The following is a 20,067-nucleotide window of genomic DNA, read 5'->3' on the forward strand; positions in this document are numbered from 1 at the left end:
ATGATTAAAGACCCCAATCAGACTCTTTTTTTGTTAGGGAACCAATGTTAAATATATATCTGCAACGTAAAGACGGATTTGTACTTCTGCATTGTCATACCCTAGGCGCGCTGAAGCCTACGATGTGGCCTGACGTGCACCTCCCCAGAAATGTAAGCTAGCATAATAATAGCATCAAGGACACTGTGCTTCACTAGTGTGAAGCTAGCTTCTACAGCCGGGTGACATCAACATGAAGCTAAAACCCTCATAGTACTTGCTGGTACCAATGTTTTTTAACTAGTGTTATGGTGGCATAACTGCTGAGCTGTACAGACACACTAGCACACAAATATTAATGCTCACAACAGCGTAGGCCCTCTATGAAGGCTGTAGTGTCGGCTCTGAATAGATCCAACACACAATCTATCAGGCTTAAATGTAACTGATAAATGTAGCACAGTAAAAGTGCAGTTGTTCTCTCTAAGATGAAGTAAAGAAGTATAAAGAAGCATAAAAAGAAATACTCAAGTAAAGGAATTCAAACTGTACCTCAGGATCTCGTGATCACAATACAACCACCAACAATCTGTTCATCAGTAGCAGGGAGTACGGTCTGAAACATGTGACTGATTGTTGCCAAACAGAAACCGCGTTGGCGAATAAATGTATGGAATGCAGTGAAGGAGGCGGGACGTTCATACTTTGACCTAGTTTGGCAGAATGGTGATCTGCCAGGACTACGGGATTACAGGAGGGGGTCCTTTTAATTCATTTTAAGGAGGTAATAAGCAGGGGGTAAGAGCAGGGATGGGGGGGGGGGGGGGCGCACATGAAAAGTAGGTCATAGCAAAGTCAATCTCGGGTCAGCTGTCTCACACACGCACCTGATCTCACAGCAGAGGAGAATTACAGCTGAGCTTTGTGTCTTCGGAGGCTGTCAGAGAGGAGCGGGGAAACAGTCTGGATTATGACATATTAAACTCTGATTCGATTTGATTACACTGCCCTCTTGAGGAACTCTGGGAGAAAATATAAGCAGATATCTTTAAGACTAAGTGACTCCGGTTAATTACTTCTCAACTGACGCCGAGCTCCAAGCAAACTCTCCACCGTGCTGCAGTGCACAGCAGGACGTCTCAGTAACGCGATAGCGAGCGACATACTGTAGATGTGTGTAAATGGACTGGCACAGGGCAGGGCTGTAGTGAGTATCAGTAACATAATATCCATCATGCTGACTCAGATACAGACAGCAATGGGAGCAAAGAAACCGAAGAGATTAACAGACTGAAGACCGGCAACATAAGATGGATCAAAAATGCACGTGTGTTAAAGTTGTGATCATCAATTAAATGACCTCACACTTATAATCATGACTCGAACCTTCCATTTGAAAACATCATTTCTAATACAACCTGTATTCTTGAATTTTAGAGAATGCATTCATTTCCTACTCTGCAATCTTAACATTTCCAAAGTCTTTTATTTTGAAATATCTGCAGAACACTTCCTCATTTTGTATTTCAGATGTCATCATGTGACTCAATTTAACTTGCACATCTTTTGGAGAATGAATTAAGTTCCAAATATAATTATACAGAAATTGCTCTTATCATGTAATGATTTTAAATGAGCGACTGTACTAAAAATTAAAGGTATAATAAGATTTTCCTAGAAAAATAAAACACAGACCTTTACAAATATAATATAATATAAATCATCACTTATGGGCCTCTATACATGTGTGTTGGTGAGTGTGTGTGCAGACCCTTTGTGAGACCCTTCCTTCTGCATCTCTTCTGTTGTTTTGCTTTGCATGGGACATTTTCATGAGGGGCACTGTTGTGGCTCCCTGAGCCAATCACAGCGTAGAGGTGAGTGTGGGAGTGGTTCAAACTAGCAACTGGGCCCCATTCAGACCAGCTAACATGGCGAAAGAGCGATGCAGAGTTAGCATGCTAACGCAACGGTAACCGCCAGTTAGCATGCTAGCGCAAAGGTAACCATGATGCTGTCGGTGTTAGCTCGGCGGGGTGGGCGTGTTCTCGAACGAGAGAGTGAGAGTGAGCTTCTGGTGACGAAGAGCCCAGCAGGAGGAGCCCAGTTGGAATGTGTTGTTGACAAAATATAAGGAAAAATCCTACTTATTATACCTTTAATGCGACACGGTAGATATCAATTAATGAAACCCATCCCAAAGTTATACTGCTGATATCAAGTGGGGAAAAGTTTAAAGTAGGAAAAGCTGCATGTCTCATTATAAAGCCCTTTAGGAGCATTTTAGTGATCTACAGGATGACACTAATGCAACCAGTTTGAGCTCCACAGTCAGAGTATTTCAAAGCTTCAAAGCCTGCTCACCTTTAATCTTTAACCTGCAGCCTTCGAGACAGCGAGGGAGCCCTTTCCTGAGCGTCTAAGGCAGCACAATTCCAAAACCGACTCTAAATCCTTTACAAAATACATGAGGGAGCAACTTGCATACCTTTCAAAGCAAAATGAGGCTGCTGAATCTGTCTACAAATACATTCAAAGGCCTCTAATAAGACACTATTCAATCACTTGATTTGACTCAAAGCTAGCTGAGTATATTTACTGTATTATAGCAGTGACAGCTCGAGGTAGGCGAGGTTTCAAACTAACTGATAATGAGAAAGGTGACAAGCGGGAAAGAGATGATTCAAGGTAAAGGTTTATACACACACACACTGAAGCAACTAAGACTCACAAATCCCGCACGCAAAGAGAGATCCGACCCCCACTGCTAACCTAAAAATCTGTGGGATTACAGCTAAATCCAGGTGCTATTATGTACTCTGTTTTCACACACGCACACAAACGCACGGATGATTGAATGGAAGTAAACACAATCAAATTCACCTCATTTGATCTTATTCAGTGTCACGTGTCTTTGCTAATTCAAAGGTACATTGTATTTGATTGCATGATGTTGCAGCGATTTCAAAATAAAAGCAGTAGTTTTTTCTATCGTTAAAATGGCCACTGTCCTGCACAAGTACACACAAACACACGCTTTCAGATTGAAAACATTTGACCAACTTCCAGCAGGAACTTCCCTATACAACTGCTCTACAGTGGAGAATGCACTGCTGAATGCCAGCATAACGGAGAGGCCAGATGTGCACATTTTAAGGATCTCCAAATCTGATCCAGACAGATGTGAACTTAGTGCCTTATGGGCTGATGGGTTAAGCAGTGGGGGGAGGGGGGGAGTGAAGGAGGAGGAGGGGCTGTGGGTTTTGGGGCTCTAGCTTAAGGATGAAGGGGTGAGAAATTAAGAGAAAGAGGATCACAGCAGGTGTCATCACCAAAGTAATATTCATCATAGTAGGCCGAAGTAATTATCCGCCATGCATAAGTAGCCTATTGGTTGCTGCACATGCGATTTATCACTGTTAGGCTCTTGAATGCGCCTGACAGGCACAGTAGCCTTGATTGATAACGAGGCTTGTGGAGGTTTGCGGGGTTTTGGATGTGGGAATGTTCGTCGTTTAATTTGCTTAAGAGGCAGACATCTCGGTAATTACATCAAACCGAGGAGACACATGCAGCCCTCTGCATCTCTCTCTCCCTCCCTTTCCTCCCTCTCTGACGCACAGTTCACAGAGAGAGAGACATCCAACTCTGCGCATCCAGGCTACTGTAAATATAGAGCAAACCGACTGACCCTCAAAACTTGCTGCATTGGCGCGCATATAGAATATTTTGCTCCAAGCAGTATGAAATTCGAAATATAATACATTTAATCCCTATTGTTAACAAAATAAACGATTGTTCTGATTAAAACAACAACAAATGCTGCAGGGAGTCTGGCATCCGAACCCCCGGCTGGACGCCTGTCCTCAGCACATGCCTGCGCTGTTTTGAGCTCTATATTTGACAATGACCTTCCCAAAATATCAGGGAGCGCGCTGCGTGCGCGTGACGCTACAGGCATAATACAGAAGCTTCATGTGATCAACTTTTATTCTTCTACTATAACTCAGCAAAGTTGTGTTAAATGTAATAGTCGTGGGGGATACACTGAGGGGAAATTGTTGACTCCAACGTTTAAAAGCGAATTAAAACTATTTCAGACCAAAATATACCTCTGTTTAATATTTAAAACGCTATGGGGTGCTTTAAGGTTGCAGCTCACGAATCATGCTGCTGCCTGTTATATTTATTTGACAGACTCATGTCAGTCAAAATAGAGATAGAGAACTGTATTCCGCATGTTAACATCAGTATAACTTCCTCTGGTTTTGGCTCTCTGACCTGCCAGTCGTCTCTCCCGGACATTCCTCCACAGCAGATCCCAAGCCTTGGACGTGGAGTCCCGCAGCTGCTCGCTGATGGACCGCCGCAGCTGTAGCTTGGCAGACCTTCGCTGGGTCGTCATTGCGGTGCAGCCCGGCGCATATTCCCTGACTTTTAAGAGCAGCACTCCCCGGTATTCCTCAGTCCCTTTTTATTCCACCGTGAACAGCCCCCCCAGCCGGCGGGGACAGTGCGTCCCGAGCTGCTGCGTCCGGCTGCCGCAATGGTCGTCACCGCTTCACCTGGTATAAAGCAAAGCTCCTCTCGCGCTGCGTCACCTTCCTGCACCAGCGGAGGCGGACGGGGACTTATTCACAGGATTTGGACCCACTGAAGATACACTAGTTTAATTCATCCAGCATTTCTGCCCTCCTCAGCCCCCCGCGCGACTCAGGGCGAAGGAGCAGCGTCTCAACACAACTTCTGCATGTGAGTCTGGACCGCTGACATGGAGAGCCAGATGTGAGAGGCGGGTTCCCCCCTCCCTATGTGTAAGACTCACTCTCTCTCTCTCTCGCTCGCTCGCTCGCTCTCAATCATACACACACACACACACACACACCAAATGTATGTTCTCCACGACCCAAACCCACCCACTCACCCAAACAAGGATCTCTTTCAATCCCCCTGATGCACACTAATAACACACAGTAATGCCACACACACAAGTAGCAACTGTCACAGATCTGACCTTACAAGGCATTTCTATGGTTTGTGACAGACTTAATGATTATCCCTATTTTCTCTATCACTTCCCATAATGCCCAAATTATTTCAAAGTAAAGACAGAATGATGAAGCTTAAAATGTAGATACAATGTCAAACTGTTGTATTTCAGGTTGTATGTCATACAGGATTGACAAATCATTATCATCTTACTGCTTATCGATTAATCAGCAACTATTAGTATTTAGCCCCTTTCTAGCTAAAAATATCGTTAGCTTAGAAGTTGGCCTAGCATAAACTAAGCTAATATTACATCAGTGCTACACGATACAGTAGGAAAGGCGTAAATTATAACGTAATATAGGAATTTACTTTGTAGCTAGCATAATCTAGGAATTTGGAATTAGAAAGGAATTTAAGCAATAGCCTACGTAGGAAATGGTTTAATTCTAGCATTAGCTAACCGTAGCTAATGGGCTTATATATTGTTTTATTTTGAAATATGCCTCTAATTTTTCACTCATTAGTCGGAGGAAAATGGCCGCCGCACGAAAATGGTTCTCTACAGATATAAGTGAAAGACATAAACATGGAAAAAGAAATCCAGGGCATTTTTTGAAAGTCCTTCACATTCTTTTTCCCTTTAACTTCTCAAGTGGTGTTTTACCTCAGAAAATCAGTACCAGAATAAAAAAGTGCTTTTAACCGAGACAAACAACAATCGTGCTTCAGCCAGCCCGACAATCTGAAGTGAAAGAGCACAAACATAAACTGTCCGAGCTGTCTTCTCTTTGTGAGTCGCGTTTACCCCTCTGACAGGTCAAGACTTTTGGGATTTTCATCCTGAGCTCTGCGTTACACTCATGTTATCCCAGGAATGCTAGACAGAGCGATCAGACTGGTCAGGACACTCCTCAGCTGCCGTCTGCTTGACACCATCGGATGTCCTGTTTGTGGTGTTGAGTTCCAGGTCAGCAGGGATCCACTAGAAGGGACTTGATGGGACGTTTGACCTGTCGAAACACGCTTGACATCTCGAGTAGTCAGCACAATCCTGCGTTTATTTGGACACCAAATAACTCTTTACCGGTAATGTTATTAATGGGGCTATGAAAAACCGCTTGAGGATTTAGTCTGTTCCCAAAATGTAGTTGGTTTGGTTTCCCATTAAAACAAACATGTTGAAAAGCAGGGGTACTAAGGCTGGAGTTCATGGCCTTACTTTCTCTGCCTCACCCTGCTATGAGCCTGGTGTCCAATGACAGTGAGGCAGTAGAGAGAAAGCCGGTGATTTATATTCCTGCGCTGCACTGCTGAGATTCCTGGCTGGCACTGGCAGTCAGCAGGGATGAGAGGGAAAGTGGTTAAAAGGGAAATCAACCACATTCACACCACAGTCATTTTCCTGTGATGTCATTTTCAGGATAGGAAGCTCAAATGCTGTTACAATTTTGTGCCACTGTAGTTCAGGTTTCAAAACATAAATGTAGGAAATCTGACACATTGTATAATTTCATCACAATTGTTCAGCAACAGAAAAGAGAAATAGCATAATAGGGAAAGTCCAGAGGGATATCGTTCCATATTGGGAATTAAAACATTTGAAAACTCACGACATCTCACGTTAGCATTTCAACCAATTGTTAGCAAACATAACCGCAAGCTAGCTATCATGACTGTTAGCTAGCTTACTCAAAAGGAACTAGGAGCTAAGTCACGGCGGCTAACTAATTAAACTAATTGCTGAATACAAAAAGTAAGCTAGCTATTATGCCCATTAGCTAGCTTACATGACTCTTAGCTAGTCATTGTTGCCTTTCCTTTCATATGGTTTGACACTACCAAACAGTAAAATTAGCTGTACGTATTAGTTACCGGGAGCTTAGGATTGAACTGATTGCTAGGTAACATGATGGTAAGGCTAGCAATTATGACTGTTTGCTAGCTTATATGGGTGTTAGCTAGTAAGTCTTTCTTATCATATGGTTTAACGGTATTAAACAGTTATATTAGCAAGTAAGAGGTTGAATGCTAATGTTAACTGTTGTCTAATGGAAGTAATTTAGTCATCAAATATGTTATGGTTAGATGCTCTCTGGATTTCCCCTATTCATCGTCTTTTCAGCTGCTATACAAGAGGAAAAATGGCTGCAGTGTGAAAATAGTGAATGGTGAACAATGAGAAGCTGAATGGACAACGGATAAAAGAAGGAAGGAACTGTGGGAGGTGAGGGGAGACTAAAGCAGAGTCGATTGACAAGACCACCAACGTGTAGAAGATCTGATGTGGAACAAGAGGAAGTGAGAACACAAGTGAATTAAAACACTTCATGGAATAAAGCTTCGGATGAAATGCCCTCTGCAAGCAACGGGGATTCCCAAGCATTGTATTTCCAAATAGAGGATATTTCACAAAGTCACACGGCATGTTTCTTTCACATATAATTATATTCAAATAGTAAAAATGAAAGGGCGTACACTGGGAATAATGGGACAGAATTTTCGTCTCCCTAATGAACGAGAGGGAAGCTGGAGTCAGGTAATCTTTACATTTAAAAGGGAATGAATTAATCGCTTTGTTAATCACATTTTCTGTCATGTGACTTATCAATTAAATGATTGTTGTGGTTTCATCTGTGGTCAAATATAAGACATTTCAAATCATTGTTCAAGGGAATTGGAGGATTATAATAAATGCAGGCCTCTGAAACCGTTGAATCAGCTCTATGTGAGGATCCCATGCTGGCAAGAGACCACAGAAAATGTAACGGTTTGTGAGCAATGATGCCAAAGGATCCCTTAAAAGAAGATGCTGTTCTTGGATGCTGTCATGCAGGCATTTTGAGTGGGAGAGGAATAATCTTGCTGAGCTGAACTGAACAAGCAGACAGAAGAGGTGGTGAAGCCGTGTGTTCTAACGATTTGAGGGGGAAAAATGATGATGGTGAGAGCACTTGAGGGGACCAAAGCATGTTCTCTATGTATTTTTAAAACAAATGTCTTGTAGAGACTCACGTAAGACACTAACAAGGTCCTTATTTCAGACAGCAGACACCAGACCTCTGTCTGTGAGCCTCCTGCAGATTGCTGCAAAACCAAAGGATGTAAGAAGACAGACATTACCCTCGTGTCTCAGAGATTAAGGGAGAAGACAACTCTAACCTCTTTATCAATCTTTCTGCCACACAGAGGCGGGTGACAAATTCAAAGAACAGTCTGCACAGAGAGGAGGAATGAACAGATGCTGATAAATCCATTCAAGACACAGTCAAGGACCACTGAATTTGAAGTATGAATACTGTATGAATGTGCTGGTGCTTTGACCTTTACGTTCACAGGATCTCAGATCTAACCTTTATTGCTTTCTCTCCACTGTTTTTGTCTCTTTTCTTTTTTTCCCTCAGTAAACAAACCAATGTCAAATTTACTTCTTTCAGCAGATTGATATGATTACAGTTAGTCCCCGGATTGTGCGGTTAGAGCCGCATCCCTAGCAATGGTCTGTTCTTCATAACAACGGAATGAACCAATCAGAATCAAGTATTTAACACAGCCGTGTAATAATAATCAATATCAGTCATAGAAATAGAAACCCAAACACGACTGCACGTACATCCTGTTGGTGGTGTAACATTAAACTTGAAGAATCATTCAGCTTTCTCAACACTAAGAGACATGAATATAAAACCTGATGTACAAACATAAAAAGTAAATGCATGTAAATAAAGCTAAACCCACACACATTAAAAAAGCATGCATAAACTAATGTATAAATTCATGCATACTGTATGTCCTTCCTTTCATATACACTCACACATACACGCACAAACGTGTGACTTGTGTCCCCTGTGCAAATGTGTGTGGGCTGTGGGATTAAGGGATTTTAGCACATTATCACAGACACATACAGTACAGGCACAACTGGTGGAGAACACTGACATAAGAAGATTAAGTCGCACTGACATTTTATGTGTTTTTTTAAACCCTTTTAAACCGTTTCTACTGATGTATGGTATACTTGTATGGTATTCACAAAACATTGGTGTGCAAAGCTACAGCAAAATCTTGTAATAAGTAGACGTAGAAAGTGAATCACTGATGACAGATGGTTTTCTTTGTCTCAGTTTCACAGAGACCTTCCTGTTGTTTAAAGGTAAACTCAGCTGATGTATGCTCAGCCTGTGAAAACAGTTGTGTAGTGTCTTTTGACGTTCTGCTGCTTCAAGGAAATACTGGTAATGTGGGATTACACAACCTCTACCAGAAGAAATCAAAGGACAACAGTGACCTGTAACACAAACATTTAGTCAAAAAGACAGCTAAGTAAAGTGCTAATCTCGAAGATCTCCGATTTGTTTAATTTAGTGGCACCTTATGGTATTAAACGACAATTGGGGGAGCACACTTCCCAGATAACCAGACAAATACTGTTGGCTCCCTTTGTTATGGTTGTAACTCTTGATTTTCCTCGCTGACGGTCACTTTCCTTTTTAGACTGTTAGACTTCATCTGAGCGTCAAATTAGTTTCTTTTTCTTCGGATTTTCACTTATTGTTGAAGTTGTATCTGTAGTCATCGATCTTTTCTTTGTTTGTTCAGCCATAGTAGATTACTGTTTACTCGCAACACTTGCAGAGAGCGGAAAAGCAGCCGCTTAGCTCCGCCTACCCTCTCTGGCAGACCAACCACTGCTGGGTGATGGAAAACGCGACACTAACTGGGTGTCGCTTGTGATTTTTTCCACGAATGTCGCAACGGAAACCCAGTCCGTAATAATACTGCAAATACAAAGGCTTTCATCAGTGGGCCATAGGCTCAATCACCATTGTGTTACCTCATTCGGCGATATATGGTGACTTAACAGACATTTATTAAAATTAAAATCTTAGGTAAAAAAAATTGAGATTATCCCTTTAAAGCAACTTTTTTTGATTGCCACACCTTTTCCATTTGCTTCAGGGAGATTAATATGCCTTATAGCAAAACTGTATCTTTTAATACGCAGTTGGAAATAATTTGACAGTGTGGCAGAGTATGAAATTTTAACCGAGTGCATTGTGGGTTGAAGTTGAGAGACAGAAAGAGGCCAAAGGTCAGAAATGAAACCTAGAAAACTTCCAGTGACTCTGATCCCGGGTCAGTTTGGTGTTTGTGCTCTGTGATGTCTCAGGCTGTGATATATGTACGGCTTACAGGTCCTTGTGTCAAACTCTGAGCAAACTCCACAGGAACACTGTCTCACAGCAGCTGCCAATCAAAACAGCAACCTCTCCCACATTCCAGGTCTCAAGCAGCCAATCACAGCAGCACAGTGGACATGCTCCGGACAGACGAGGGATCTGACTTTCAGAACAAATACACAGCCGAGCATGGGCGTCTCCACAGGGAGAGAAATCAGATCTGCGGTGGTCACAGAAGTGGACGGGGCCGGTTCGGAGGAGGCTGCTGAGGAAGGAAAAAGAAGGAGGAGAAGGTGGAGGAGGAGTTTCTCCTTCTTCATCCTTTCAGGTCATATGAGGTCGGATACAGTGTCAAACGCACGCAGCGTGATGAGTCAGTAATTCTGCACAGTAGTCGCCTCTGTTTAATGGCTGGAGATGATTTTATAAAACCTAGTGAGGCCGCAGCCACAAACGTATCTCTAGTCACAATTACAAATTAGACTAAATGCATGCAGAATAATGTCTAATTGTCTAATTTATCATGTTAACCCTTTCCAGGGTTTTCTGCCACTGAGACTCCCCTGCACTGTGATGATATTACAGCAAAAGTCAATAGCTGCATATGCACACAGATTCTGGGTTAGCGAGTTCAGTCCGATCAATATTTTAACAGATCATGTGATCAAAGACTGTGACAAAAGCATCTCATCCAACCATCTCCTCTCTCCAGCTTCCCTAATTTTACATGTCTGCTCCTCTTCCATCTTTCCCTCCTCCCCCTCCTCCTCTTCCTGCTCATTTCTTCATCCCTCTTCTCTCCGTCGTCTATTTTCTGCAACACTCAGTCATTCAGGTCGAGCTGTTCAGCACATTCAGACTGAAACAACCAGCCTCCCTGTACTTATATGCCTCAGTTTGTCACCTCAACAGCTGCTTGCTTGAAATCTTGAGGTGCACTGCGATCAAAACTAAACAAACGCTGTCGCAGAATTATCTTCACACAACAGAAGAAGAATCCAGAAGCTATTTTCATCCACTAAAACAAACTCTCTGCAGCTTGTTCAGCCACCAGTCTGCTTAAAGTGGGAAACCTCCAGATTAAAACAAAACCATTGAACAGATGGCACAGTGTGACCTTGACCTAAATTCCAAGACCATACTATCTGTTTTGAGTGATCCCTGAGAGCACGCACGCACACACACACACACACACACATCTAATCTTCCTATGAATCACATAGTAATTCCATATGTTGCTCACTTCCTCTGAACGCTCTCTGAAGAGCAGCGCTGCAGGATGCACATCACAACATCTGTTTATGTGTTCACTCCTGATTTTGTTTTTTACCTTCAGCAACCTTAAACTGTAAATTTAGCAAAACAATACACACATTTGCATTAAAGAGCAGCTCCAGTCATGTTTTAAGACATATAAAATGGTCTTCTTGAAATAATAAATTGTGTCTGATATGTTTTTTCTGCAAATTGCCTTGTCCCTCCTTCACCCTCATTCCCTGAATCTGCATTGGCCCTGCCCACTATGCCCATTTCCAACCGCCCCCTCCGTCGCGAAAACAAAACACATCTTTGCCATCATTTTGTGGCAACTTGTTGAAACTTAGCTAGCTTGAAATGTAGTAATTATTAGTAGTTACGTTAATGTTAGTAGTCAGTAGTGAGTTACAACGACTGTTACAGCTGGCTCGCCCAAGTGGTTGCACATAATGATATGCATAGCGTGACCCCATCCATTAACGGGATTGGCTCCTTAGGTTTGTGACCTCTCAAACCTGCCAACCTGAAAACGTGTTGTTCAGCCTGTCCTTGGTACACTGCAGTTTAAAAGCAGACAGGCCCAGCCGTGGAGATGACTGCTGATGTTGTCCCTGATGTGTCTTGTAGCACATGAAAGACACCACATGGAGATGTTTACAAGGTTAAAAACTTGATTTTCACTGGAGGGGGGCTTTGAATTTGACAGAGAGGTACAAACAATCTAAAAGAAGTCAATGATTTGATCTTTGTCTCTCATAGATAAATGCTTCAACATGAAACTTAAAAAAAAAAAAGGTTGTTTAGTATTCAGAGGTGATTTTGTTAACTCGACCTTTGACCCTGGTACATCAGAGAGACGCTGTGATGGACGGCTGCTCTCTGCAAAAGCAAAGGCATTGAAGACTCAGCAAGAGGAAAAAGAGCAGGGGAAGACAGACGATGGTGGCACCAGAGGGTAGAAGAGAGATGATTCAAATTAAGGGAAGAAGTAAATAATTTAAGATGGAATCTCTGATGTGTTTGTTTAAAGATTGAAGACAGAAGATTTTCCACTGAAAGGGGGAGATTTTCTGAGCTCCACTAAAATACAGCGCAGTAGAGGGAAGAAATAATTATCATGTGTCAGCGTAAAAGAGCCAACATGATACCCATCCACATGTGCTTGAATCAACAGTATCAGCGTGTCTCTGTCAATATTTCTGCACCAGCCGTCGAGGAATGCCGCTCTGGTCAGTTCCTCCAGAAAAATGGGCCAGGAGGAAAGTGGGTCAGGAGCTAATTCAGAGTTTCTATCCCCCACACTCTCCAGTAACAACAACAACAACAACTTCCCTTGTCCAGCCAGCTAAGATAAAGTCTGCCGACATCGTCCGCCTCTCATTCTGCAGACTGGATCGACCTAGAGGAGTAGATGGCTATCCCTCGGGCAGGGGGACACAAAGCAAAGGTCTCAGCCTGAGGATCGAGCAGGAGAGATGATACAGATGGGAAATAGGGGAGCTGATATATGGTAGGCAGACTCGGCCTGAGGAAGTATGGAGCTGGACGACGTCGTATTTTGAGACAGACTCTGGGGTTTGAAAGCTGAGCGCAGAGGGCTACGGGGTGCAGACTGAGGTATGGCGCGAGCAGGACCTGGGGCAGGACCGGGGAGGGGGAAACAATAGCTAATGGACATGGAGGAAACTCCACAGGTCACAGGAGTGCAGATCACATGCTGATAGGAGGCCGTGTCGCTGAGAGTCTCATTTTAAAGGCACTTAGGAGCGATACACATATTGTGAAGTTTTGAGCTGTTAAAATAAGCATTCAAGCAGGAAAATCCTCAAGGGCCAACTTCCTTCCTCCAGCATTTTTCTCTGTGCTCGTATAGGATATCAGGACCACACACAAACACACAAGTGTGTACATACGATACACGAATATGCACTCTTACATGTGCCACCAAACACACACACACATACACATGTAGTAAAGTTTCATGAGCACATAAGTGGCCCCACCATAATGCTCACATGCACTGATTAACTAAACATGGCAACAATTACCACAGCAATTATGATGTTTAATAATAGTACAACATTAAACCTAAAGAGAAAGAAAGGTTTTGTACATTTGTTGGAGTCTGAACAGACAAAATGAGTTCATGTGTTTTGTCATCCTCTGCAGGTGTGTGTTGTCAAAAACTAAACCACATTTGTAAGAAAAGACCAGTGAGATTTAGGGGGAACACATGGAATATAATCCTTATAAGTATGCTTTCATTAGTGTAAAATCATGTGAACACAGGAAGTATTGTGTTTTCTCTACCTGAAAACTTTATATCTACAGAGGGAGCTGGTCTCCGTTATGTTTTATTCCCAATCAAGGTTCCATAATCCCTCCCTCTTTCGTATCCTTTGATTGGCAAGTAAAACTGTGTGGTGTTTGGCTCGGAAATCTAATCGATCAAATACAGGACTGTAACCCAGAAGAATGCTTTTGAGTCTTGTTGACGTTGACTTCAAATTTTAACCCAATTTCCTCAACTTGTCACGGTTCAGGAAAAACACATCAATAGAGGACCCAGATGCAGATTAAAAATGTTTATTTGAACCAATGGCTGAATGGACGATGCGTCTCCATCTGCTCTCATTCTACAAAATTAAAGCCAAAATATGAGCCCCCGTGACGAGCGCTGTCATCTTGCGATGGTGACCTCATTTGGAGCCAGAGCTGCGCAGTAGAGATCAGCCGGTGGAGCCGCCGTAGCCACTTCCGCTAACCAAAACACACACTTAAATTACCACAAAAAAGGGCAAAGATATCGCATGTCGGTGTATTTAACAGCAGAACAGCTTCTTGTGTTGGTCTGAAGCAGACGTTCACAGATATGTAAACTCCAATGACTGTTGTGATTGTTTTAGTTACGTCTCCTCTCGCCGTTCCTCCTCTACTCTGCTAATCCGGAACAAATCGGCTGCAGGAGGCGTATTTGTCAACAGAGCTGTCAATCATCCTTTTGACAGCATCAAATAACTAATTAAAAATAAACTTGTCAGAAAAATGAACACTTGGACGTAAATCAGCATGATAAGAACTAACTATGATGACAGAAACCATGTTTAAGAAACATTTATCTGGCGTGTATTTTGATTTTATAGTTTGACTCATGTCCCATCTGTTAACATGGAGGAGGCGGGCTTTATGACCTATACTGCAGCCAGTCAGCAGGGGGCGATAGAGAGGGTTTGGCTTCACTTTTAGGGCGCTGTCATGTCTTTTTAAACACTCTATGGTCTGAAAAGGCAACCCTTCTCGAGCACTTTCACCATAACAGATGTGTAAGTTGATAATATGTCTGAGTTGTGTTTACTCTTCCATTTGCTCAAAATTCAAGAGTTAAAGCAGGTTTAAAAAATGAAAGGACCTTTGTGTACAGTTACAACTAATATGGGAAATAATCAAGTTTATACAGTATAAGGGTTTTAAGATAATAACAATACAGTTTGAATGGTCAGGAAAGACAGCAGAGGGCAGAGAGACAGCAGAAAAACGAAAGGAAGAAACAGAGGAAGGAACTGGGACTGCAGCCAAATCCACTTCCAGACTTGTTAAAGCAAACGTGCACACTGCTGCAATATTCAACACACACACTCACACACAGGCTTACTTAGTAAGCACTGAGTTAATAAGGGACCTCCTTGCATCACCTTTACTGCATGCATTCTGGTGGGTCTACATCACAGCTACCTAAACACACATGCACACACACACACATTAGCACCACAACAAGACGCTGTCATTAACTTATTAAGGTTTATTGCCAGTTAATTGCTGAGCCGACTGCTTTTCCGTGTGAGGTATATTATGCATAACACAAAGGGGCAGTAGACCTTCCACATCCACCCACAGCCTTCCTACACACATGGACACACTGAACCCTGTGACACTTCTCAGACTTTTGAAAGTAATAACTAAAATGAGACAAAACATTTGGGTTAAACGTCAGCACGCCATCCCCTCTGGAAATGTGTGTCAGAAGTCTGCAGGAGCCATAGATCAGCTGAATCCCTCCAGTCAGACTTACTAAAAACACTTACAGACATGCAAAGGACACTCTAAAAGGATTCACGGGCCATAGGTCGAGATTACCAACAGCTCCCCGAGCGCCGTCTAATAATATGAAAACTCTGAAGGATTATATGTTTTTTATAATCCTGGACGGCAGTGAAAGGGCAGAGAATGTGTGTCAGTGGTTCAGGCCAAGGTCATTCATAGCTTATCATCAACTACTCTAAAATATAGCAGCACTTTTTTTTAACCAGAGGAGCAGTGGTAGTGTTTCTCACGAAGGCTGAGAGCATGTGGAGCTGGATGAAAAGCTGCAATAAAACACCATGCAGAGACTCCCAATCTGGGAACCCATCTGCTATCATCTGACGACGATATCGCCTCTGGGAGCAACATTTTGGGAATTCCGGTGTAGCCAGCGTTCAGCGATGAAGACTTCCAGCCTTCCAGACTTCCTTTTCTGTGCGCTGCTTTGTTTACAGTCAAGTTAGCAACTTGAGAAGCGACTGTGCATTCAGATCAAAAGTGAAGCGAACTTCGTCCCTCCAGATATGTCTCCAAAATAAACGCCATCATTTTGCGGTTCATTAAATCCCCCGGAGGAGCGCCCGTTCATCGTTCGTGAATAGTAAGTTACACGGAGGCTGCACTCCGGCATCGTGATGCAGATATGTAAGAAGTTTTGTCAGGTCTGTCCTCAAGACGAGAATCGTGGTCAGATGGGAGCCGGCATAACGTTACAGTGGACTGGGTTCTGCAGGTCCTGCATACGCTGCAGCCTGCTGATACGTGATTGGTCAATACTACAAAAGGAAACCAGAACACTTCTTAAAATCCGGGCACGCACCTAGAGAATTTACGTTTTTATGTAAAATCTGTAAATAGAGATTATTAGACTAAAAATAATAATAATTTAATAATAATAATAATAATAATACGTTTCCACGAGAAAAGCACATTTGATGAAAATGTAGGGTATACTGTACATATACAGTTATTAATGGTACATGTTTTTGTATATTTTGTATTATGTATTATAGTATTCTGCCACAAAATCATTCATTTTTGATAAACTGTAATTCACAAGTTTTTGTAATCTAAAGTGCACCAAAGCCAATGAATGACTGAATGCATGACAATGAAGCCCCCTAGCCAGAGTCCTTAACTCTGAGTTTTAAGTCCTAAACAAGTCTTGTAGTTGTGCATCGGCTGGTCGGCGCTGCCAAATACATCTTTTCCTTTCGTGTTTTTGAGTCTGAGTCATCTGAGGCCGAACCACTGGTTGAAATGATCTCTTGTTATTTGATTGGACGTTTCACGCTCTTTGGTCACTCATCAAGTGTACTACTGTACAATCACAGTGCCCAGAAATAGCGTGTGCATGAGTTTGGAAACCTGTTTCATACACAGTATTACAATACTGCAGAGCCAGACTTCTGGAGGATGCTGCTACATTCATACAACTGGAGGTATGAAAGGAGAACTGAAGGTTGTATAATGAGATTAAGTCATCACTTGTTTGCTGCCTTACATGTTAATCCAGGATATTTCAGCTGCGTATATACACACTAGTGATTATCTTCTTAACAATAAAATGATGACAACTTCAGACCCGTAGCCACGACACAAGTCCAGATATTTTAAGCTTTTATTCTTCCTGGCAGAGAGGTAAATATAATGAGTGAAGCACACTCTCCGTACACTTTCTTTTCTTAAACGGTTATTTTCGTGGCATTTTGCTTTTCTTGACAGAACAGCTAAAGAGAGTCGGGAACATGGGGAAGAGAGAGTGGGGATGAAATGCAGCAAAGGGCCATGGGTTGGAGCCAAACCCGAGGCCGACGCAGCGAGGACTTTGCCTCTGTATTTGGGGTGCCTAAACTCAACCTGACTGAATGCTGAATTGGTCACTATTTGACCACTCAAATAACAAACAATGACATAAAGCAGTCAAACTTGAAGCTCAAAGCTTAAGAAAACATTGAAGTGCAAACTTACTTGAGATTAAATAAAGCACTTAAGCATCTATACAAAATGCTCCACTGTTATTGCATATTAATTCTTCTAAAAAGAACTACTGAGAATAAATCCTTTCATCCTTGCAGGATTAAAACATGTCCCTCTGTGGCTTGAGGGCAGATTTGATTTAAAGCACACACATCATGGCATGTATCCTCCCTCACACAGACGTAAAGGGAAAAATAAATCAAAGACACATGCTGGGGATGATTACAAAAATCTACAATTGATAAGGAGACCCCCGGCAGAGAACAAACCTACTTGTGGTAAAAAACTCCTGAGTGGATTTCCCTGTTTATCTGGCAGAGCGCGGAGTGAATGTCAGCTATGTGGGCAGAGATATGTGCGTATCATATCCTGTCCCTTCCCAGCTGAGCCGGAGCCCACACAGGCCGACAAACTCTGATTGATTAGACAGGATTTCTGTCAAAAAGCCAAAGTGTTTCCTCATATCAGAGGGGGAAATAAACACCCTCAAGTGAGAAAACAAACCTGAAGAACAAAACCCCAAACAATGAAACTAATCTGCACTCTTCTCTCAGCGCCGCCATGTTTGTATGAAATGTTTCTGCCTCTTTTACACACAAACACACACACCCACGACGTATGCCACTGACGCCATCACCTCTGACCTCCCTGCAGCCTCCGGGGCCTCATTACCCACAATGCACCACTCCTCCACGGACTATCACTGACAGTAATGCGACCCCTGCCGATGCTGGAGACACCCCAACTGTTACAGCACGCACACACAAGCGTCAGGAGGAGCGAGCATGCACACACATACAGACAAAACACACAAAAATAAACAAACCCGAATGCGAGACATCTCACCGGGTTTCACTTAACTACAGTCGCCATGACGCCTGTGCCTGTCAATCAAAGGGGACGCACTCTGAGGATAAGAGATATGGACAGGGGTCAGAGCTGGACTCATTAATCATCTCCTCTGACTCTTGTAACCGTGGAAACTCGAGTGCAAGAGGTGAAAGAGCGAAACATTTGAGACCAAAGAGAAAAAAATATTAATATTCTTTTTAAGAGATTTTTTCAATTAAAACATCTTTAGAAGTTTTTGTTACGCTAAAGGGAGTGACAATTCTCCACAGATCTAAACTTTCAAGCACAAAGTGTTTGAGTTTTTATCTGTTTGTGCACCTTTGCTTGTGTCGTGTGTGTAGGTGTGTGTGTAGGTGTGTTATAGTAGAAACAGTATATCATTACTTCTGGGTGGTTGAGGTTTGACATACTGGCTGGGAATCCTGTGGGAGACATTCCCAGAAGTCCAGTTTTATCCCAAAGCGGGAATGCAAACAAGCAGACTGAATGGATACTGAACGCGCACACACACACACACACACACACTCTCGCTCTTATCGTACCTGCTGATCCACTGGTCATCCTCGCAGCAGCCTGACATGGAAAAAAAGAGGAAAAATACACAATGAATACCAAAACAAAAGCAAGAAAATATACAAACACTTAGTGGATTCACATGAGCACTCTGAAGCTTTGGGGAATGTAAACGTAATCTCAGCCAGATGCAGTGACTCAGTTTCCCTGATGCACACTCTGCTTCAACAGAAGCAGCTGGGAAAAAGCTGTACGATCAGATGTTGACCCACCAATCAATAACAGATTATTTGTTTGAATACTAACCAGAGATTGATTGGAATTAAACAATTAAAGAACCTGTAAATGGGTGACATCCGAAGCCCATTCATAAAAACTACTTAAATCATAATAAATGATGCAATTAAATTAGAAGATATTGGACAGGATGTTGCTGCATGTGTGTGTGTGTGTGTGTGTGTGTGTGTGTGTGTGTGTGTGTGTGTGCGTGCGTGTGTGTGTGTGTGTCCTCTTGAGAGTCTGTGAGCTGATTTGGAGGGAAGAAAAGGAGGAAAATAGGACATGACAGAAGAGAGAATCAAAATAGATGACCTGATGTGGAAAAAGGACAGTAGCAGAAAACTCCACCATCATGACTCAAAAATGTACCAGTTCAAATACAAAGACAGGAAATCAAATCTTAGACGCTGATGAAGGGGACTTCATGAAGTCCCAGAAGTTACTGGAATTGACACACTATAAGGTCAGGAAAGTTATTGGTCAGTGTTTGAGACGTGATCCCAGCACAGACAGTTTGTCATGAATGTGGCAACTGTGATAGGAAAACCCCACATCCCTACGAAAGGTCTTCAGGAGCCGGGATTTACCAAATGATGCACCTGGAGTTTTGCAATTAAACAGGAAATGATGTATAACATCAGAGTGTTCTCCTGATATTAATTTTAATGTACTTATCAATCACGGCATCATCTCAGGTTTCAACTCAAAGTAAAAAACAGACAGGTTTACTTTATTTGGAATTTCATAGAAGAAGAAGAAGAAGAAGAAGAGGAAGAAGAGATTCAATGTTTTCACTCTGCTATTAAAAACATGCTACACACACACACACACACATACAAAAACAGGACACTATGGACATGCATTTAATGAGAGATCAAAGTGAGGGGGCTGCACATGGACATGTGCCCCAAGCAGAAGGGGGATTCAGTGCCTTGCTCAAGTGAACTGGCACCTCTCT

General features: G+C 42.5%; 1 protein-coding gene across 1 annotated transcript in view; it reads right to left on the reverse strand.

Annotated features, from left to right (window-relative positions):
• Nucleotides 1–20,067, reverse strand: part of LOC138596894 (stAR-related lipid transfer protein 13-like) — a 53,593-nt gene that overhangs the window by 23,578 nt on the left and 9,948 nt on the right. The window contains exon 4 of the mRNA XM_069668354.1: nt 18,860–18,890. Coding sequence (XP_069524455.1) covers nt 18,860–18,890 — 31 coding nt within the window. The remainder of the gene's footprint in view (nt 1–18,859; nt 18,891–20,067) is intronic.

The sequence above is a fragment of the Semicossyphus pulcher genome, unplaced genomic scaffold, assembly GCF_022749685.1.
Source record: "Semicossyphus pulcher isolate SPU_LCO1_2020_fin unplaced genomic scaffold, fSemPul1.0.p SCAF_10, whole genome shotgun sequence".
NCBI lineage: Eukaryota > Metazoa > Chordata > Actinopteri > Labriformes > Labridae > Semicossyphus > Semicossyphus pulcher.